The 23,638-nt window shown below is 36.9% G+C and overlaps 2 protein-coding genes across 4 annotated transcripts in view; one reads left to right on the plus strand and one right to left on the minus strand.

Annotated features, from left to right (window-relative positions):
- The window catches only part of LOC117423380 (TBC1 domain family member 16-like), a 43,423-nt gene extending 33,933 nt beyond the window's left edge, over positions 1-9,490 (minus strand). Inside the window, exon 1 of one of the 2 annotated variants that reach the window (XM_034039029.3) lies at positions 9,136-9,490. In XM_034039029.3, the coding sequence (XP_033894920.3) occupies positions 9,136-9,144 (9 nt within the window). In that variant the 5' untranslated portion in view covers positions 9,145-9,490. The remainder of the gene's footprint in view (positions 1-9,135) is intronic. The other variant, XM_034039030.3, reaches the window with a different exon arrangement.
- A 979-nt stretch (positions 9,491-10,469) lies between these two features.
- Positions 10,470-21,795, plus strand: LOC117423257 (coiled-coil domain-containing protein 40-like). 2 transcript variants are annotated; one of them, XM_034038777.2, is made up of 20 exons: positions 10,470-10,531; positions 11,352-11,391; positions 11,491-11,634; positions 11,865-11,964; positions 12,621-12,820; positions 13,277-13,360; positions 14,137-14,356; positions 14,592-14,749; positions 15,168-15,290; positions 15,413-15,534; positions 15,736-15,979; positions 16,189-16,371; positions 17,081-17,326; positions 17,746-17,959; positions 18,457-18,626; positions 19,160-19,251; positions 19,796-19,916; positions 20,040-20,228; positions 20,567-20,725; positions 21,215-21,795. In XM_034038777.2, exons 1-20 carry the CDS (start codon positions 10,515-10,517, stop codon positions 21,461-21,463), a joined length of 3,075 nt encoding a protein of 1,024 aa, XP_033894668.2. In that variant the 5' UTR covers positions 10,470-10,514; the 3' UTR covers positions 21,464-21,795. The 2 variants fall into 2 exon arrangements, with proteins under 2 accessions (XP_033894668.2, XP_058845861.1); XM_058989878.1 differs by having other exon boundaries at positions 11,494-11,634.
- Positions 21,796-23,638: the final 1,843 nt, after the last annotated feature.

A 23,638-nucleotide genomic window follows, 5' to 3' on the forward strand; every position in this document is an offset into this window, starting at 1 on the left:
TAATAATAGTTGTATTTAGTTCAGAAAAAGTACTTGGTCAGCATTTTTTTTTTTGTATTTCAAATCTGACACAGTAACGAAAAACTGTATGTTTTGATAACAAACTAATTAATACAAAGATGTTATATCCTAAAAATAAGACCTGAAGAAAGCATGTTCTATACTGTATAGGCTGAGCTTCAAATCAACAGATTCAATGTCTGCCTTGAAGAACCAAGCAAAAGATGCCAAACTCCCATGACTGTATCCTGCAAGCAGGTTAAACCAGTGAATTTGTTTTTTTTTGTGAAAAAAAGGAAAAGTTTTTTTATAACAACGTGTAAGCTGGAAGCAGAGCATGCCACTGCCTATTGCTTTCCTTTAAGTTGTCGCTTGTCACATTTTGTTGAAGGAAGTTATATATAAAAAACGTAATTATAATTTCAGGGCATTTTAGCTTAAATAATGATTTCTCACATGTTCAGCACATGGTACATTAGCACATGGCCGTGTGATTAGCCCCACTGATTCAGATTAAAATCAGGGCCCTGTCCATTTAATTACAGCTATAAGCTTAATAAATAATTCAGCTTGCTGCTGCTGCTGCTGCTGAAAAGAATAAAAAGAGCTTGAAGTGCAGAAACGAGCCGCATGCCAGAAGCAGAGTCCTATTTCATTTCTTATCAATAAACTCTGTCAGGGAGAATGCAGACAATAACAGGATATGATGTGGAGTAGGAATTCACATTGAGCTTCATTTCTGTGTTAGACAACATCAATGTTATATATTTTCATTTAGGACTAGAAGTTTATTTGTGCCAACATGATATTTCTGCATTTTTGGAGGGATATGCCCTTTATCTTTTGCCAGTTTGATTGAGTGCCACAGAACAGAGAACACAGGCCACAAAGCTGCTCAGTGTCTTCTGCCTGAATCCAGCCATAAAACAGACCTCCTTAAAATGCCAGTGCAAGATCTGGAATTACAGAGACAAATGTCCACTTTGAATAAATAAAGCAAAACAATTCTGTTCTTCAGACAAAATTATTTGTTTTGCCAGAAAACAAGTAGCACATAGTGAATTAAGTTTAAGGGATGTCATATATTCCTTACCAAAATACATTACAGATACATTAATATCATGGAAAAGTAGGTCAGTATTGACCTGCACCCACAGCATGTGCAATAGAATCTATAGTTCAGAATGTCACATCTTCATTTGGAGTAAGGATATAGAGAGGATACTGAATGATTGTTCATGGTAAGGACATCTTCCTAAGGCGAATAAAAAACGTATACCACGAACAATCATTTGATATTCTGTGTATACCACAGGTATATATTTGAAATAAACTGCAATAAAATGAGTACATTTCATCCGGAGGATCTTTACTCAACAGACTATACTTCGACGCAGATTAACTTCAAACCCTTTAAAAAAAAATCCTAAGGCAGATGAGTGTCAAAACAAAACCACTTGTTCCAAGATTTGCAGCACAATAAGTGGTTGTTCTGCAGTCTGGCCTGCTCTCCATCAGAATTCATGCAAATCACCTTTAGGCTCTTTTAAACTGACACAACACATTAGGGCTTGTGGGAGGACTAAGAGCTGGGGTGTTTAAGATGACACTTTCCCCTTTCTTCATTCTGTAACTGGCAGCACAGCACAGGACATCAGAGCCTCCAAACAAAAAAGAAAACCTAAAGGCTACCAGATAACAGCAGCAATTATATATTGGATAGCCCTTCGATTACTTTATGAAACAATTTAAAGAGATACCGTCATCACTACCAAAAGCAATTCTTTCCAAAGCCTACAGTAACCTTGTTATACAGAGCTATATTGTATAATCCATCCTGCCTTGAATCGAAAACACATTGATCCTATTTTCTTTTCCAAATATCTCAGTTGAGTTTTAAAATGAAAACATTAACAAACCTTCATTATGCTTCTGATCCACTCCTTTGTTACTAAATTTGAAACTTGATGTTTGTTGTGAATTTAGGATTGAAAAAAGCCTGTGATTTGCATTTCCACAGAGCAAAAAAAAAAAAGACATATGTAACATAAAGAGCTACAATCTTCCCAGGTTTAATATTTAAACAGAAAGCATAAAAAATAATAATAATAAATAAACGCTACCTGTATATGCAATTCAGTTCTTACGTCAAAACCGCATTCTTAGATTCGCTTGAGTTAAGGAACATTCTTACAAAAAGTGTAGGTGAACCAGGATGTGGTTTGTAGATTACAGTCATCCGTAACAAAATGCATGGCACACCTCCGTGTATACAGAGAGAGACTGTACCTTGACCATGACCTGGCATAGTGACTGAAACAGATATGTTGACACTGCGTTCTTACTACGAACACGTGAAGATCTGAACTGTCAATAATTAATCAGTGATAATAATATATAACACAGCCTTGTGTGCACACATACATGGTTTTAAAACATTTTTCAGCACATTGTAGATAGCACAAGTTTTGGTCAAGTGCACCACTACAGTAAGTGAGGTAGCCCAATATTAGTGTTAATCTGTGTCTGGGAAACAACCCAAAATCTTAAACCATACACCACACAATTTGTTACCTATATTATTAAAACAGTCCTTGAGGGCAGATTATATGTTTCAACTGCTGCTTTATTAGCTGCATACTGTATTTGATAAGATTAGACAAAATTAAGCCTGTTTAAAAAAATTTTAAAAAAAAGATTCCTGTAGTGAAAGCATAGCAAAGTGTAATAAAGCACAGTGAAAGCGTGCTAAAGTATAAGTAAGCATTGTAAGGTCCAAAGATGCATGGTATTAAAAGAAAACATGGCAAACCATTGTAAACCGTGGTAAAGGCATAGTATAACCATGGGGAAAGCATAAGAAAACTGCAAAATTATTGTGCAAATTTACTGTGCTACTGGGTAAAGGTAGTTTTAAAAAACTGCACTTCATAAACTGAGACATCCCTTCATGTCATGCAACTATCAAAGATGTTTCCTTAAACAATGATAAGGATCCTTTTTGTAAAAATAAGAACCGGTATTTCCTTATTTTTAAAATGTATTAAGAGGAAGTATATTAACAAGTAATGCTTCTGACATATTATTTGTTCAAAGTATGACAAATACAGTAGACCAAATTTCCTTCCTTCTCTAGCTGTACGCACCACTTTTTAAAATTCAAAATTTTGCCAGATTTCTGTAAACCTGAAAATATTACAAAGTAAATCCTGAAAATAAGAAGCCTTACTTAATGGCCTTCAGATGGTGGTGAATATGAAAAGAGCTAAAGGAATCCTTCTTATTACAGTGCAGCCACCCAATGGCCTGAATAATGGTCTTGGCAGAGAGGCTGTCTACAGATGGTTTTGAAATTGAAGGAGGCTGACAAAGCTGTCTTCATGGTGAGGGGTCTTTCACAAGAGTTTACAGTAACAGTAAACTGAGACCAGTGTCTGTCAGGCTAGATCCTTTGTTGACCAGATTTCTCAACTTGTTTCTGCACCCAGCTCAAATAATTTAGATTATAATCTTTTCGCACAGGATTTAGAAGACCTAAGCAAGCCTAAGAAAGCACGGTCCATGTGCTGCGTGTTTTTTTTGGGCAGTCGGTTTCCATTTACTTCATCCATGTGAAAGACAAAAACACACACGGCAGCAGTTTATCTGTGTTGATCAAAACAAAGAAGAGCCCCTGCAGCTTTAATTTGCACTCAGCTTCACATTCAAGCCCATTTCTAAATAAAGTCAAGATAGTCATTCAAGCTTCAGTTAATCAAGGCCTTTTAAAGATGTGTTTCTTTAGCATGGTTTGCAAAAAAGGATGGGACTGCAGTGTAGGATAGATCAGCAAGCACTTTCACAGTATCACTGGGCTACCATCTATGAACAAATCTGCAAAATCCCTTTTAGATGCAGTTTGTTTTCCAATAGCTGCAAAAGCTACGGGACTGCAAGTCTGCACACGTCTGACTTCATGTCCTTAATAAAAAAATAATAATAATCTAAAACGCAGAGTGCAATTCTCATTACTATAGCTCCATTTAATGCCAGCAAAAATGGTGCAGTCAACAAAACAGACAGTGTTGACTTTGAGCCTGATCTCGTCAGATCAAACAAAAATAATAATAATCTTGGACTTATTTAGAGCCTTTCACAGCCAAAGCCGTCCCAAGGCACTTTAAATACCGAGCTGGTGGCTGTGTACAGTAGGAGACCAGCACAAACCGATGTGGACACTAGGAGTGCCATCTTTCAGATGAGAGGTTAACCTCCCTGTCTACACTGTAGACATTAAAGAGCCCACAGCCCTGAATAGAACTGTTAACCCTAAATACTAATACTAGTATTTAGGGTTAACAACTCAATCCCTCCAAATCCCAGTTGTAATACATAGAGCTAACAAAATAATTCCATGAAATACTACCTACATTTTTGTTGGTCTCGTATTTTGCAGTATAAAAGATGCACACGTATATGATGCCTGATCGGTCCAAAGACTTACATATTTTAAATGTCAGCGCAATCTTGTGACCTACTGAAGTTGAATACAGTGACACAGCAAAAATGCAGTCACGAGATCTCTTCTAATGGTCCAATGGCAAATTATGTTCATTTAAAAAAATAGCAATACAAAAATCATGTACAAAGGTGTGTGTCATTTCTAATGGAAAAATGAGAGATCAATACATAGCCTGTTAGGTAAGAATTACTGGGATGATTTTGCTGGCTCTGTGCTTTAAACAGAACGGTGATTGCAAACACTACTTGGCAGCAATACATTTCAGCTGCAGTTTTTCACAGCCAGTTTAATAACAGGTCAGTGAAAAGCACAGGCAAGCTGATCTGAAGCAGCCAAAAAAGACTGAATGACAGCATGCAATACAATTAAAAACAGCTCATTAGAACACAGGTTTTAAAAAAAGAAAGGGTGTTTTAGCTTTTCCCACCCACCCAAAAATCACTCAGTCCAAAAGTCATTTTAGTGTCGCCTCCATCCAACATCACCACAGTTTGTCAAAAAAATAAATAAATGTATCCTTAACACAAAATTAGCTTGATACACGTAAGTTCTACTCACATAACTCCCTGCTTTATATCAATCCTGTTAATATCACCACATTGAAATGTCCCGAACAGAATATAATGGGAGACATTAGGGACAAGTTCCTAATCAGGGTTGGGGTCAATTCCTTTTTTCAATTCCAATTCCAGTTCCTTTTTAAAAACTATTCCAAATTCCAATTTAAATTCCCATTCCCTCTTAATCAATTCCTACACATCATTGATCAACATTGCAATTAAGCAGTATTCTGTTAAAATGAGCTTCTCACAATTACTTACACTGAAGTCACTGTTAGTCAATTAAATTGGCTTCAAATGAAAGCAGTTGAATAATCACAATATGGTTCGGAATTGGGAATTGATTTAAAATGGAATTTGAATTGAAAAGCAGTAATTGACCACATCCCTGTTCCTAATAATATAAATTATCTTATTATCACATTCCAGTTAAAATCACTTAACACATGCAACTGACTTCCATCTCACTTGATATTGAGAAATAAAAGAATGATATTAAAAGGTTGACATGCAAGTTGCTGTACAGTATTGAAATGTTCCAACATGTTTTCCATTATTACAATGCGCTGTACATGTACAGTGTAATGGACTGTACATTTAACATTGTTTTATTAATGAACACTACTGTAATAAACGCAATACCTAGTACAATATTTGACCTTGATGGCAAGGCAGGCATATTTATTGCATCAACACTTCTGTGTTCTTCTTGCTCTTCTCAGAGTGTATGTTGCCATTTTGTTTTTTTTTTGTTTTTTTTTTTCCAAACAACCTACTATCGTTATTTCACAAAATAATTAAATGCACAAACTGCACAATAGCTTTCTCTAATTATTAATTAAAGAGGATACACATATCCAACCCAAAGGCCATTGCCTCAAGAAGGAAAGTCTGATAAAGAATTGCTGCCTAACCAAGGGGCCCATTTCGCCTATTTTCACGTGCTGTAGCTGAATTATTTATGGAATCCTGTATTCTAAATACTAGGATCTGGCGTACCTAAGCAATGACACTGGAAGAATGCAAATGCATGTAAATAAACCCTGCACCTGCTCACTCAGTCATTCCATGCAGGATCAGCAGATGACTCTACTGTCATGATCGCAGTATTTGAGCAGGGTTTATCAATTAGCCTAATCCATTATGCTATAATCCAAGCTGCTTTATTTTCAGGGAGATAGAGCTTTCACTGAACCTATGCAAACTCTGAAAAAGTCAGGTTTAAATGGCAATAACTTGTTAATAGTCTTAAACAAGGGGCCCATAGTTCAACAATTTAGCTATTGCATGGGGTAGAGGATTCTGTAAAACTGTCTAAGGTATTGCATCTGAATCTCCTGCAGTACAACACATGTACACTATAAAGCTGATCTATGAAATGTGCTAAATGGTGCATAATATGCATTTAACCACCTGATTTGTCACTCTTCCCTCCAAACCATAAAGTATCTGAAAAGACCAATTGGGTTCCACATTTCAGAATTCCTCTGTTTTCAAATGTAATGACAACATGCAGTGAACTTTGAAGAAACACATTTGTCAATGGGTAAATCATTGTGATTTTCAGATATGTCATGAAGGCAAGTATGACGAATCAGATGGCGTATAGGAGCTGCATGCCAGTTACACACACTGCACAAGCCTTAGGGTTTTATAGTACTGCAGGAGATCGAGACGCCAGACAGCTGTTAATGATCTTTTATTTTCAGTGTACTATAAAATGGGAAATGTAAACAGAAAAATAAAAGCCATCTGCCTCTGGAGAGAGATTGTTATGTTGGTATTAAGATTATTATTTTTTTTTGGGGGGGAAGGGGGGTATTTTTTTGTATCAAGTTAATACAGTACAGTATGTTCTGTATGCAAGCACTCTTTAGCAAGCCCTACTTTAGTTTAAATAAATAAAACACAGTAAGCATGCAAATTCATATTTCAATACAGTTATGTACTATTACTAAAGCGCTTAGCATGCAAATATACTGCACTGGATGACAATATTCTTAAGTGAAGACTAATAGCAGCTGGTTTGTTTACAGTGGCTGAATGCATGAACCATTTCAATTAAACTGGGAGGGGTATCAAAACATACAGCTAACGTGTTGAAATAAGAGTATTTTATATAGCAGCATTTTACATTTACAATAAAATATGAAATGCAATCTCTGTAAGAACTCGTTGATGATCAGCATAGCTCTTAAAAAATTGGACCGATCTGCTCTAAGCCAAGTTAATACCTGAACATTTGTATTGGACTAATTCGAAAGCTCTATGACATTACCTAATCCAGGAATGGAAATAAGACTTCGATTGCACAGCAGTTTCACCAGTTCCACGTTTTTGATTAGTCGCAGTGTATAGGCAACAAGTTCAGGTGTGTCTTATTAAACTCATAAAAAACTTTTTTTTTCTAGTATTCAATACATTTTAGTGCATTTTGTGGTACAAGAAATATGCTATATATAAAAAGAAACCTGAAAAACACTAAATAAATATTACAAACTGCGAACCATGAATGATGCTACAAACCCAATCTGTAGTTTGTTGTGTACAGCTTTTACAAACCTCGATTTATTTATTTTGTATTATTTTTTGTTTTTTAAATCATCTACTTTACTACTGTTTCATATACTCTAGTAACTACAAAGACCTCCAGTTGTCTGTGTGGCAAACTATTCCTCACCATGTTAGTATTTGCATAGCAACTGCCTGCTGCTGTGAAAATCAGAATTGCAAATTAGACTCTCCAAAGCTTTTAACTGTTTAGAGCCGATGGATACTCAACTCACTGCTACAGTAAGAGTACACAGAAACATGCACAGAAGCAAAGAGTAAATCACTAGGTGAAACTAATGTTATTATTCACTGGATTGATATAAGTTAATTAAAAACACACACACACGCTATCCCCTTGAGCATGGATGCGTTCAAATAGAAAATGTAATACTGGAACATATTAACACACTTGCTTAACACCTGATTAATTCAACAACAACACAGCAAAGTCTCAATGGCCTAGTAGGTAAAGGCACTGTAGGGTGACTTCATGAAACTGTATGCTACATTAACTGATTTCTAAATATCTCAATGCATGTAAAGCATAACAAAAAATAACCAGTATGAGCACATTTATTTATTTTTATGGATACAAATCACATTTCAGTAGTACTTCCACCCCAAACCTCACAAAAGTTAATTCTCGTGTTCAAACTGGTATGTGGAAATTGATACTGCATCTGGCTATTGTTTTACTAAAAACTGCCAAATAGTGATCTAGACAGAGAGCTGTAAGTTTTGGTTAAAACACTAATTTGCATAATTTCTAGCATACGTGGAATTCCACTGTTCATGGTTTAAGACTTTTGTTCAACTTAATTTGTTGCCAAACTATTAATAAACTGGTGAATAAATAAATCCTGAGATCATCCTTAACATGTGTAATGAAATCATTCTGAAGTTAATTTTAATATAATCTCGCAGTTAGTAACAACAATGGCACCCGCAAATTAATGTTCTCCCTGAAAATAACTATATTCAATCCCATTATTAATTACTTTTTATTTCATACCGTTAGTAAATAGAATTTAAACTATTTGAATGACATGATAAAATAAACGAATCAATACATTGATTATTCTCTCTTGTTGAAACATGCAAACGGATTAATATCAAGTTACAGACAGAACCGAATATCACACCAGCCTTGTCCTTACCATATGAACCTCAAAATCATAACCTCAAAAGCTTTGGACAAATGATTATTTGGGTATTTTAATTAGCGTGGTTTGTTTTTTTTCTGTCATAAATTAGTCTACGACAGGACACTAACACTAGTGTAGTACAGTACTATAAGCTAGCGTTTCCATTCCATCTTCTTATAATGTAAGTTTTTTACTCATCATCCCATCCAGCGTTTTAATTTACCTGATACAGCTGCATTTTGTTCAAACTTTATCCTCAGCATGTTATATATAGCAAAATTACCAGTATGACAGCAGTGTAAGATAATACAGGCTCTTTAAATTATACATGAGACAGTAATACAGCCCTGTATGTACAAAATCAGAGATAGCATACCTGGGTCATTCAAATGTTCATTCTTACCCCTCGTGTTTTCCAGTCAGTGACGCTCTCCCATGTTGTCCCGGACCGTATGCAAACCCGTTTTTTTAACGTTGGGCTGTATTATTATTTTGTTTTGTCTTCGGTTCTGTAACCTCTGACACATTGGTTTTTAATATTTAACCCAGGCCCCCCTCAGCTGTTTCCGGGATGACAATCCTCTTCCTTATCAACAACGAGTGAAAAGTGAGAACAAGAGGAAACGCGGAGGACTGGAGTCTCTACACGATGGGTTAACATGCTTGAAGTGCAGCCAGACCACTGCCTTACCACCCACTACAACTACTCAAGTGAAACAATGCTGGTATAAGCACCGGTAAGCAGTCACCTGTCACACTTATTCTTAAAGTCACCCTTATTCCTCAGGAACAGAAATGTGACCATACTCTCTTTTTTTCTTCATGGTATCCATATGCTATTGAAGCATTTTTCCTGAAGCATTTTTTACCCTCCCTGCCAATAGTTGAACATATGTTCCTGACTGTAAATAATGATTTTATAATGAAGGGCTGAGCTAGATGCTAGAACTATTGATTCCCTGCACCCCCAGACGTCACAGAAGGTTATCTAATGCAGCCTGATTTAACCTCATACTCCTGCATGACCACTGGATCCGTTAGCCTTTTTGTAACACTCCTATGAAACCCTTTCTTTAAAACACGCACACACACACACATCACCCTTCCATCAAGTATTGGGACACAAGTTTCAGTGTTAACCCCACCAGTTCAAAAATATGATTTAGAAGGGCTTCATTTCTTAACACAATTTGGTTCAGTGCTGCCCAAAAATCTGACTATGTTTCCCCATAGTTTAGCAGTTGCTGTTGAATTACCAGTTATCTGCATCCTTTCAATGTAGTTTGTAGTGGACACACAATCCACAGTTTCCTCTGTCACTCTGATGCAGGGAGGATGAATACATGTAAGCTTTATTTTTGCTCTGTGAAAATGAATAGTTTATGTTTTAGGTTTTTGGGATACGGATAACATTTTACAAGCGAATGTGTGTGTGTATATATATATATATATATATATATATATATATATATATATATATATATATATATATATATATATATATATATAGCAAATACAAATACACAGTATGATTTGATATCGGAGCAGTTCCATATGAGTTTTTGCTGTACTGATAGGAGTTCAACTGTATTGATGGGAGTGCAAAGATGACTAAATTAAAATCTGCAGCATAAAAAAAAAAGTTTTGTTAAAATGGTACAGTCCACCAACACAATAATCACCCCTCCTCTTGGTAAATACTTAGCTTGACCGGTGCTGGGCGGAAGTTGACATTGTTTCCTAGCAACGGGGAGAATGGCAGATAAACACAGGTAGCAATGAACTGAAATCGAATTTATTTTAAAATGTTTTATTGCTATTTTTAATTAGTTTCTTTAGTACTAAATATATAGTTTTAGAAAATAAACCATATTATGATTTAGTATCTGGTTACTACGCAGTCCCTAGTAAATAACTGAACAGTTTTATATTCTTTGAGTTTTTGTAGGCTGACTACACAATTACAGGGAGTTAAAATCAAAATTAAAATACTAATAGCGCTTTCATATTTTTTTTTAAATAGATGAACAAATTATTTTTGGACACATAATGAACATATTTTTATGTAATTTAATTTTTACATTTTTTTTCCATTGCTTTATGTGGGGGAAAATGTCATACGCTTGAGCTGTGGTGCATTTGGGTTTCCAACATTTCCCCTTATAAAGAGTTTTTTTTTTTTTTTTTTTTTTTTTTTTTAATCCGTCCACATATGGGGTCGCCATGCAATGAAAGGGTTAAAAAGGTCAAACATAATTAATTTGTAATTAATTATTTGCATTCATTTTTTTAATGATAATAATACAACAGTCATGGAATTCGATAATGGGAGTAGGTATAAATTAAAAACGGACATAGCGATTATTATTATTATTATTATTATTATTATTATTATTATTATTATTATTATTATTAATAATAATAATACTTTCCAAAGATAAACATTGAAATTGGTCTTTGTGCCTAGTATATTGTATAAAAGAGCATGAGTTCCTAAAATTGTAAGTTTGTTCGCTTTTGTGGTGAAAGTATGTTAAGACTTACTGTATAATTTTAATCATGCACTTATACTCTTCCTCTTTTCTCTTCCAGCCCTAGGTCTAAAGATGGATTGCTTGAAGGTGAAGAGAAGGTAGGTACTAACAATGGGACAATTTTAAACTCTGGCTCACAACAATGGATACTCTCTCATTACAATTCAAGTTTGAAAGTGGTGTTTTGTGCTTGATAGCAGGTGGAACCTACAAAAACAGATGAAAAGAAGACATTTGAAGAAGGCAGTGAGGAGGAACCAGAGAAGATTCCTACTGCTGGAACCAGGCCCTTGGGAGTCCCAGATGCGGTTTCTGAAATGACAGGACGAGTGCTTAGAAAGGTAGTCATGGGGGACAGTTCAGGGTCCTCTGGGACACTTTTATTATGGTTGTGATCTTACACTCCTAATAGTAAATATTCAGTTTACTTTATGAGTTCATAAAACAACATCAACTTTATATTGCCTTTCACAAGGTTGGTCACAAGCACTTTAAGGCAGCTTAATTGTTTTATAAATTCTAGCTTAAAGCTTGCTTTAACAAACAACTTACCTGGACTCCCCCCATTCAGATGGAATTAGATGACTTCCAAGCGGAGAAAAAAGAGACCAATAAACCCAACATGGATACTCATCCTGCATCAGTACACAGTCTCCAGCTGAGAGACTCAGGTAAGTACTATAAGACAGTGTGCCATTCAACTCCAGGTTTAACAGGTACAGTGAGATTATGAACTACTTCAGGGTCTGGATGGAGGTTTAATTGGTTTAATTAAACAATTTAGAACAGGGTTGGAACAATTACCAGAACTGGAAGGGCCAACTTTGGGACTGCTATAAGGACAGACCAACAGTAATCCTTAAGTGCAGTCACAACATTGTGCACTGTAAATCTCAATAAGAAATATTTATTGTGATATCAGTTCAAAAGCAAGGGGACATAAGAAAAGAAGCAGTAAATAGAGAAACAAGAAGTACTGCTGAATTGCACACGAATGGTAACATTGAATTGGTTATCAGGCAAGGCCATAGACAGTATTAATAAGTTCTACCCACATTTTTCCATAATGTCCCTTGCTTGTTTAATAGGATTCAAGTCTGGTGCTCAATCCTTCTTCCTCCAAATACTAGTGGATGTCCCAGCATCATCACCTGTAAACAGAAATAAAATCATATTACATATGGGAGGAGTATTTCATATCTTACTGCAGGCAGACTACCATTGTCGATCACATAAAATGCTTATGTCTGTCCAAATAAATTGAGATGGTCCTCGAAAAACATCTGGTTTATTTAGCCTTTTTCTGGGTGTAACATTTGCTTCCTAGGAGAGACAGGAGTGGTTATTTCACCCATGCAAGATGACTCCGCATTCCACTTCTCCGGGCAGCTTTCGAGGGACTCGGGCAGTGAGGAAGAGGAGCCTTATGAGGATGAAGAGGAGCAGTATGGGGCCCACGCTGCTGAGACACAAGAGACCGAGGAGGAGGAGGAGGACACAGAACTGGTGGTCATGGACCCCAATCATGTAAGTGGGTTGATAGTTATACATTTCACAGTAAATATTTTACCAGGCAGGAAACTAGGGGCATAGATAGTAATGCTATAGCCAGGGTGGAGTATAAAACTGAACAACATTAAATTAATGAACGTTATGATTCCTGGATGTGGTTTTCTTTTATGTCAAACTGTACTGAAGAATAGCTCTAGTCTGTGATGTAGTTTGTCTAAGTTTGTTTCCCACCAGTAACAGTTACAGTCAAAGATGGTTGAGTTAACTTTCCAATTTAGTTGAAGTTAACACCTGCGAATGTCAATATATAACTTTGAAAGGGTTCAGATTTCACACTGAAAGAATTAGCTAGGGCTTTTTATGGGTTGTAGTATATTGAATTGGATCAGGATGCACTATATTTTTTCCTAGTACTCCTATACTGCAAGTACTAATGATTATTTTATTTTTTTCTTTGTCCTGTAATTGCAGCCCCTGATGAAACGATTCCAGTCTGCTTTAAAGAACCACCTCACCAGACAGCTAGAAAAGCTAAACCTGAATCTCAGGGAGGAGGTACAGTTTGTTTTTTACCATATAACTTACGGTTAAATGTAACCAGGTATCCTTTTCTATGTAAGTTATATACACAAAGTTTCCTCTTGTCTTTGTGTCTTGTGCTTGCGACCATATTGAGTGTTTCTAATTCGAATTTCTGCTCTCAATCAAAATGTATGTAGTATTAATCCTTTCCTCTCTTTTAGTTGCAAAGAAAGCTATATTACTTTACTGAAAAGACTCCAAGCCACCTGCTTTATAACTATGGAAGAATTTATTGTTAGATAATATAAACCTAGAAAAAATCTCCTATTCTTTAAATAACAAATTTGAGAATTTAAAAAACATATGGTATAAGGCATCAATTTATCTCACTAATACACTGACATGTATGAATAACCCATGTTACTCTCTTCATAGTTATACTATACTTATATTAACCCTATATTGTTATGAATTATAATATGTTCAAGTAAAGATCTGACTAATACAGATTGAACTGGATGTAATATCTGAATGTTATGTTTTTATTTTATTTATGTTTTCTTTTAATGCATTTTATTTGTGCATATATATATTTATTGGATTTATCGATATTTATTGTACTGTATTTGAAATGAATAAAAAATATAATTACAAAATATGTAGTAAATTATAATAGAGATGCCTAATATTAATTTAGCAAAAGTAGATCAGTGTTTTAGGCAGTAATGTATTTTTTGTTTTGTGAAAGTGTAAATGGACTTCAGAGTTTGAAAAAAACGTATATGAATGACTGGCCTTGTCATGCACAGCTGGGGTTGATGAAGAAGCACACGACTGAGCGTGAGGAGCTGGGAATGATGCTGTATGGTGTGCAGCAGGAGCTGGCTCGCATGCAGATGGGGCTGGAGAAACAACACGACCAGAACACACAGGCCGCCACGATGCGCAAGAGAGTGGAGGACGAGCTGGAGAACACCAGGCAGCTCTTCAAGAGAATGCAGCAGAACACCAACGACGAACGCTCAAAAGGTTTGAAAACACAATCATCTTTTAAAGCTTTCACTGCTTCTCTTTTGATGAGACAATGGCTTTGAACCAAGATCTTTTGTCTTCCAGCTCATTTTAAAGACCTTCAGCTATCAATGGATAAGAGATACGGAAGACTTAAAATACATAATTATTTGTTGATGTAGCTTGTCAAAGTGTTTAACAAATGTATTTCTCTAGCATAGCTTACAATACCCCTTTTGTCACTGTATTCCAGTGTCAAAGCTGCAGACAGAGGTTGACAACCTGGCATTGCGTCTCTTCTACATGCAGAATGTAAACGAGGATGTGCGCTCCGACATCTCTGTCATGAAACATGCCACACAGAAAGCTGAGACAGAAAAAGCCCAAGTGGAAGACCAGAAAATGAAGCAGGTAAATCTGTCTTTAGTGCAAAATGGTACAACTGTATAAATATATTTCTGTTCAGTTTAGTGGAAGCAAGCAAACACAATTTAATGTTAACTGAACACCAGTGTCATTGGTAAACTGCTGCCTTTTATTTTCAGCAAAGCATATTTTTAGGCTTCACTGAGATAGGTAATTTCAGCATGTCTTGAACTGCTTAGTTTAACTTTGTACTTCTTTGAGCTGGTGAGGAATCCATAGAAGAGGCTGCAGACTCCTAAATACTCACAGTAGCCATATCTGTTATTAAAAAAAACAGATCTGAGTTTTTTATGTTTTTCTTGCTCCTAATCATTCTTCTTACCTAAAATGCTCCAGCTACAATCACTGTAGTACACATTCTAGGCAGCATAAACATCCTCCTGTTTATTTTGTTATTGTTCAGGACCTATTTGTGGACCGACTGACGAAAGAGGTAGATAACCTGCGGGAAAAGATTGCTATGTATGAGGTCCAGACAGTGGCGCAGGCTGAAGAAACTAAAGCAGCAAAAGATGCTCTATCAGAGGTAAGGTTCCTGACCATTTTTTCTTGCTTTTCACTTTTCGATACAGCCAGTCTCATTGGCAAGTCACTATTAAAAATAAGAAAACACTCCCTGGCCTGGCTCACCTGGCGGTTATGTTTCAGGCTCATATGGAGATTGAGGCTATTACCGTTGAGAAGAAGCAGCTCTTTCAGCAGTGGAACAGCAGCTTGATTGGGATGAGACGGCGGGATGAGGCCTATACAGCCATGCAGGAAGCATTGCGGTAAAGAAAACCAGACGCTGAAAAAGACAATTGACTAGATATACGATATAGATGAGCCTGAAGGTAAAATGCTTGGTGGCAGAAAACTGGGCTAATAGTGGCTATGAGGTTTTACACTCAGGACTTATAGCTGACAAAGTGTTATTTCACCTATTGCTTAATATGTAATCATCACTTTGTTCGCCCCTGTCGTGTTAACAGGCAGTCCAAGCAGCAGGTCCAGTCATTGGACACAGAGATTGAGGGCTATAAGAAGTCCATCACAAAGGAGGAGGAGCAGAATGAGCAGCTGACAGTCATCCTGAACCGTGCAGAGTATGATGCCAACATGTCGAAGAAGCTCATCTCACAGTGTCTGGCCAGGCAGGAGGCATTGAAGGCAGAGTACAGCACCTACACACGCACACTGAATGAGACCGAAAAGGCTCTGATCAGGGTCAATATGGTAAGGGATTTGTATAGGATTTTTTGGTACTAGTTCCAAATATGTACACATTCAAACGTAATCCCAATATTAAAATACATAGATATTGATGTTTTGTTTTAACATTAAGAATTCAGCATTTATGATTTACAATAATAAATAGGATGGTTTTCATCTGTTTTATTTATTTATTTAGCTGTTATTTAACTCTCATCCATTTTTCTCCCCAGGATCATGCAAAGAAGTTCAGTGAGCTGACTCTCCTGAGGACACTGATAGAGAAGGAGTGTGCCACCAAATTAGAGCTGGGGGACAAGATCTTGCGCAAGATGCAAGAACAGATGACACTGGACAAATCAGCAAAATACGCCCGCCGCCAGACTGAGAAACTCGCATCACGCAAACAAGCGCTGGTATGGTACAAGAAGCATATTATTTATTAAATGTATTTGCAGTGCTTGGCAAGCCCGTATGCTCTTCTAGTGTAACAGGTTTGAGGACTTGTGATTTATTTTTTGTTTGCTGTCTACATTTAGTCTTGAGAACATTTGTCTCTGCTCTCCAAACTTTGTTGCTTTTAGAGTTGACCATAATCAGTGACCAAGCAAGATTGAATTATTTTGTCAATTCATCTTAGAAGAAGAAAAAATCAAATGTTTGAGTTATTTTTTTAATGTAAGCTTTGTAGTTCTGTAGAATTGCCCATTATTTCACATAACAATCTAACAATGTCATAGCAAATACCACAAGATACATTTGTTTATATATAGATTTTAACAAGAAGTCAGGAAAAATTCTTATTATAAATAATCAAGATTTGGTTATGTTTATGTACATGAACAATGGGTGATGGGATGTCCTAGATAAAGCACTGGTTTTGATTAGGTTTATGCTACATTTGACTTGAATGAAGAGTGCATATACTGTCTTTCTAAGGCAGAACTTTTAATGATAATTAAGCTTCTGAATTTGCCGCAGACAAATCTTGTTTGACCTGAAAATACCCAGGTAAGACTATTTTAATGGACATATGGTACTGACATTATAACAAATAAATACACTCACACTAATTTAAGTAAGCTTTTATTAGTATACCTCATGTTTTATTCTATTTGTTTGCAGGAATTAGAGCTTACGAAACTGGAGAATGATCTTGGCCAGGTTACCCTGGAGACCAACAACTCAAACATGCGGCTGAGCTCTCTGCAAAAGACACTGGCTGCACTGGACGAAGAGATGCACCACAAACATGAGCTGATCTCCCGCAGTGAGTCCGAGATTGCCAAGTGCTGTAGAGTGATCGAGCGCAAGCAGAGCACCATCAACCTCTACAACAAGAAGATCGATAACATCCATGCCAAGACTGGGGTAGGACTCAGTCATAGGCTGACAGAAAGCAATGTTAGAAATGAGGGATTTCAGACTGGAACAAGTACTACTACTACTGCATTAGTAAATAATCCTCATTCCTGTCATACCCTGTCCACTCCCCAGTTCTGACCAACTGTAATTGACCCCAGTACCAACCACGTAATATTATTACTGTTTGGCTTTGAATATAATGGGAATAATCCTAAACATGATTTAATTCATTTCTGAATTCAAACAAACTTACTATCTACATACATACTGTGTGCATACCATGCCTAAGTGTTATCCTATTACTTTTTGGTTGGCAATTTATAATACACTCTCAATCACTGGTAGAGGCTGGTCACAAAACTACCTGATTTAGCAATCTTAACACAGCTGCCCTTAACTGATGGTAGTGTTCCTTTTTTCAACAGGGAGAAGAGCTAGGGCCCCTGGCGATCCAGATCAAGAATCTGAGTAAAGAGATTGAACAACAGAGCTCAGAGATTTCATCCATGCAGCAGTATTGGCTGCGACAACAGAATGAACTCGTCTTACTTACCAAGGAAAGGGAGGAGCAGGCTGTCTCAGTGGAAACCTTAAAGAAACATCTTACCATTCTGCAGCAGAAGAAAGTACGCACCGAGAGTAAGTGCAAAAACCTTACCTTCTTTTTAGAACTTAGGTAGGAGTGTCCATTAATCAAATGTGTGGGGTGGGTAAAGAGATTTGCATCAAAACACTAGTGGTAGAAGAAAAGGTCTGTTTTAAGGATTTGTATGTGTACTTTTATTAGGCCGTGGTCTTATTTACAGGAGGTTCTGGCAAGACAACAGAAGCAGACAGCCACAGGCATAAACAAGCACTCAAAGACATAAGACCTCAAAGTTATTGGAGCATACCCTTAAAATCCCAAATATAGATTTAGAAAAAAAAACTTTCAAACAAAGAAAGTCAAAATCTAGGTATGAACTGCTTTGAAAATGGTTCCATGGAGATTGTTGCTGATATGTGAAGAACACTTAACCAGATGGCTTGCAGATCGTAAGAACAGTTCAATTGAAACGCATACAAGATTGCAGGGTGCAACAGTTACAAATTGGGAGACCTACTAGCTAGCTTCTTGACTCCCTGTGTCTCTGTAGGTGAGATTCAACAGGAACTGAATGAGCAGAAAGATGTTGAAAGGCACATGAAGAACCTCTCCAACGATATGTTGAAACTCAACATGCTCCTGAGCAAGAACAACAGTCTGAAGGAGGCGCTACAGCAAGGCAACAGCCTGATGGAAACCGAGTTTGTGCACAAGCTGAAGGTAAGCCCGCTAAAGGGAGAATTCAATTCAAATACATTGCTTAGAGCTATAACCAGAACACAATGGTAATTTGATATTTTTTAAATATTACTTTGGTACTATCAATAAAACACATAATTGGGCCTTTACAAGATAAAATACAATTTTATATTTTTCACCATGATAGGTACATTTTGAGAAGAACTGTATCGTGAGTCACTCTTAAAAACTATACTGGTGAAAATAAAGAGGGCTTTTGACAGTTAAACCTTTTACCATCAAAATAATTAATGCATTCAGTTAAAAGCTCATGTATTTATGCATGGAGTAAAAACTCATTAAGTTTTCTAATTAAGTAAAAAAAAAATGTTAGGCTAAGATGACTGAATGCTAGAATCTTGAAGTAATCTCTTTGAAAGGAAAGCTGTATAGCCTAATGGGATCATTCAGAAAAATAAAAAAATCCAATGTGTTACTTTAATAGCTACAATTGTACTGGCCATAGATATTCAAGATGGATAAATCTGTTTCTTTTGTGTCTCTCCTAAATGGAGGAAGCAGAGTGGGAATCAATTGAGATGCAGATGAAACTGGAGCGTCTGCAAGAGGAGAAGGAGAGACTGCTGAATAGCCTTGTGGAAGCAGAGTGAGTCACAATAGGATAAGAAGCCCCAAAAGCCTGCTGCAAATGGGCTCTTACAACGATAGAGTGTACACTTACAATTTACGTTTAAAAAAAGCACTTATGGACATGAAGTGCAATTAAAATGGATAAATAACAGCATGTTTTTTTTGCTGGATCAAAGACGTCCTTGCATTAGTACATTTTAATTCAACAGCAATGCCTACAAGCAATTAAAGAAAATTGTAAATAAAATACCAAAAACATTGTACGTACATCGGTGATCATGAATATTACATCACCTGTTGAGTCATTCTTAAAATGTTTTTCCATCAAGAAATGTAAAACAATCTTTTAGTGAAAAGCAAAAAAAAATTAAACACAATTCATTGCATTTGCCTTACAATACCCACCATTTAAATCTATAGAATAATCTTAAAAACTGTCCAATAATGTGAATTAATAAGGTACAAAACTGAAATCCTGGAAACCATGGAAGTGTGAATAAAGAAAGTGAACTTGTTGCATTAGTTTAAGATGGTTTAATGCACATGCTGTTTGTTGACAGGCGTCAGATTATGCTGTGGGAGAAGAAAACACAGCTGGGGAAAGAGACTCGAGATGCTGTGGATTCAGACATTGGGAAAGGCGAGATGCGCTCCATGAGGGCAGAGATACACAGGATGGAGGTGGCTTACCTTTCTACTGCTCTGTTTTTACTGATTCTTTTTTAAACTCGGAGTTCTGTTTCATCTGGAACGAGTGTCTAGTAAATAAATAACACTGAAGCCCCACATGTACTGTATGTGCAGGTTCGTTATGGGCAGCTAATGAAACAGCAGGAGAAGTTGATAAGAGAGATGGAGGCAGTGGTGGCGCGTAGGGAGACCATTGTCACACGTGGGGATGCTCAGAACAAGATGGAGAAGAAGCAGCCCACACGCAGCGAGTTCCACAATAAAATGCAGGCTCTCCAGAAGAAGATAGAAGAAACACAGAAGGTAAGGAGTCAAGACTGGCAGAGGAGCACACTTTCCATTGGCAAAAATGAATGGTTTGATTTTATAGGATTATAGAGCCGCTAACCAAATAGCAAATCAAATAAAAACTCTGATAAAGACACTAGGTGTTTTTGGTAATGTTAGCATTATATTTTTTTCATTATCTTTTTAATTATAACAGTTTTTCCTCAAAGAACTTTAGCTCTTCACCCCAGCGTGGTAGCAGGATTTCCCTGGAAATAAACCTGACTGCCCAAAAATCTACAGACACTAATATTTCAATATAGTTTGTGCGTTATAGATATTAAGGTAAGAGGATCCTCTGCTCTGTTTTCCAGCAAGCAGGGGAGTGTAATGGGGTGATCCAGGAGCTGCAGGACACACAGAAATCACTGAGCAGTACTCTGGATGAAAAACACAAGCTGGTCACCGAGTTCCAGGCTACTACTGACATGATGACACAGGAGCTCAAGCAACTTCAAGACAAGAAAGAGAGGGTCAGCATTACTCATTGCAACACAATGTATAAAACAACCAGGCTGTTGTAGTGGGCATTACCACTTGACATTGACCATGGAAATACATTTCAGATCTGTAGATGTCTAATATGTTATCAGTAGAACAAAAACAGCATGTTAAAAAAGGAAGCCTTTTTTATTTCATTTTATATCTAAATCTTTGCTTTGCTTCCCTAGACTATAGCTATAGCAGATCACATTCATTTTCACTGGTAGTAGCAGGAGCTTGCCTCTTTGGTTCACAGTGTGTGAAAAGAATGTATCAAAGCGATCTTGTAAAAAAAAAAAAAGCACCAGTAAGCTCATTAGGAATTAGATATGCACAGACGGGGATAATGTATTGAACATCAAAGAATAATATTTGTTGCATGAAATGAATTGAGTATGATTGAGGGACATTACAGCTTAAAAAAACTGTAAGAAATAGTTAATCTATCCATTAAAACCTTCTTTTTTTTTTTTTTTTAGAACTTCTCACGGTTCTTGGCATTCCAGACCCGCTTAAAACACTTACAGTCGGTCAAGGATGGCACGTACTCCCCTTTGGTCAAGACAGAAGCATTGGAAAGTGAGATCCAGAAACAGGAGGATCGCATCCATGCTGTGAGCACCATCATCGACCGCATCTGCCATGAGTACCCCCAACACCAGGGGGCGCTGCGCAAAGTCAGCCTGGCCCTGGCAGGGAGAATGCAGGCTCGAGACGAGACAGCTTGAGGCAACATCATTTCTAAGTTTTTGCTTCAGTGTTGTTACCAAAAGAAAATGTTAACATTACATCTTTATCTAACCGAAACCCTTAAATACAACATTTTGCACACATGAATTGGTTTTGTTGAGTACCAGTCTGTTTTTTCCAGAGCAAAACCAAAAGTAAATCTCAGGTGTCTGAAACCATGTGATTTTATTTATTTCTAAACACCTGACTTTGAATTGTAATCTATAACCTATTATACTAACTACAGAGTAATGATGATGATTGTATGATCTCTTCAAGAATAAATTGTTACATGGAATAAATAAAAATCTGCTTCCATTTGTATTTTATATGTGCCATTTTTTCATAAAGCATTTTTTGCAGAACAAAATTTTCTTTAGTTTTTTTTTTTTTTTTTTTTTTACAAATATAATCAACTTTTAAGAAATATAATAAGAATTTTGCAATTGGGGGGGAAAAAACAGTCCCAAGAAGGTACAAAAAAAGGCCTTTGTTGTAGAAAACTATCACACTAACATACACATACTGTACTTAAGCCACAATTATAAGACGAAATAACATCCTCACTAATGTATGGTCATTAGTTGAACCCTATTAACCTTTGTGGTTTATATGGAAGTGTCCTTTATAGAAATGTAAAATCTGCAATTTGATCTCTCGGTGAATTAGCTTTTGTAAAACGTCTAGCGAGTGTAGATATATTTGTCAGTTTTTAATACATGCATCGTTGTGACACGGGATGTGTTCAGCAGTAATTTAATGAAAGAGACGGTTTGCGTGCTTTCCGGATTATTACGTTTGTTGAGGAAGCACTGAACTGAGAATTTATAAACACTGTAGAATAGTGAGCTTTCATATGCTGTGTCAATCTTCAGCCTGCAATGTATTTTACTTTGACCGAACAGAGAATAGCTTTGAAAACATTTACTTCCCGTTTACCGGTTCTGAATCGTGTGAATCTTAAAAACAAAACTCAGTTCTGCAACTAGTACCAACCCTGCATGCTGTAGAGGCTACACAGACAGAGGGTTATAGTCCTGTGCATCAGCAATAATTAATCACAGGAATGTGACACGTGACATTTATTGAGCTCTTCTGTATTAAAAAGATGTTGTTCTCCAGCCTGCCCCGGCCCTGGAGGACCATCAGGGGGATATTTGACTTTTATGTATTTCTGGGGCCCGATCCAAAGAGTGTTATCCAGGCAGTATCTGGATGTTATAGGTAGGTGCTCCAGTTTGAGACTGTGGAGTGTGTGTGTCAAGATTCATGAATATTTACTCTGCATGGCGTAGGGTGTATCTTAATTGTTTCTTCTGTGCATTCTGACGCTGAATATTTTTTCAGGGTACCCCCTGATGCCCCCGTATTGGGGACTGGGTTTCCATCTCTGTCGTTGGGGTTACTCTTTCACCAAAGTGACCTGCAGCGTTGTGGAGAGGCTACCAGTAAAGTTTTGCTGCCTCTTGTTTCTAAGCTTACACTGCCTGTCGTATCTGAGAGATCTGCCTTGTCGTAGTTTGGATTCCGCAAATGCCGTCTGGCCTTTTGGTCGTCCCTAGATCTCTATTAAGAGATGTGGTGCCAGGGTGTTTATTCATCATATGCAACAACTTTTGCCTGTCTAAAGTGCAGCGTCAATTCCCTGTTGAAGGATAAGATAAAGACATATCTCCAGAGCCCTCCAAAGCCCGCTCCTTCTCCACCCTCACTCTGCAGTGGTGGAATGACCTTCCTACAGATGTCAGGACTGCCCAGTCCCTGACCACATTCCGGCGCCTCCTTAAGACTCACCTCTTCAGACAGCACCTGTAGAACTCCTCTGTTTTTCCCCTGGGACACTTATCACCCTTCCTTAAATGTGCTTTACTTGCTCTTATCTGCCCCCTATTTTACTGCATTTAATCCTGTACTTCAGAGTACTGTAATCTGCCAAGTGTTTAATCTGTAGTATTTTGTATTTAATCATATCCTGATGTAACTATCACTGACACTGTTATCTGCTGTATTATTGAATTGTATTTGTCACACTTGTACTTGCTTGAACCAAAGTCATTGTATTTATCTTGCTCTTAATTGTATTATTACTTGTACTGTGATACTTGAAATGTATTTGCTTACGATTGTAAGTCGCCCTGGATAAGGGCGTCTGCTAAGAAATAAATAATAATAAT

The sequence above is a fragment of the Acipenser ruthenus genome, chromosome 17, assembly GCF_902713425.1.
Source record: "Acipenser ruthenus chromosome 17, fAciRut3.2 maternal haplotype, whole genome shotgun sequence".
Classification (NCBI taxonomy): Eukaryota; Metazoa; Chordata; class Actinopteri; order Acipenseriformes; family Acipenseridae; genus Acipenser; species Acipenser ruthenus.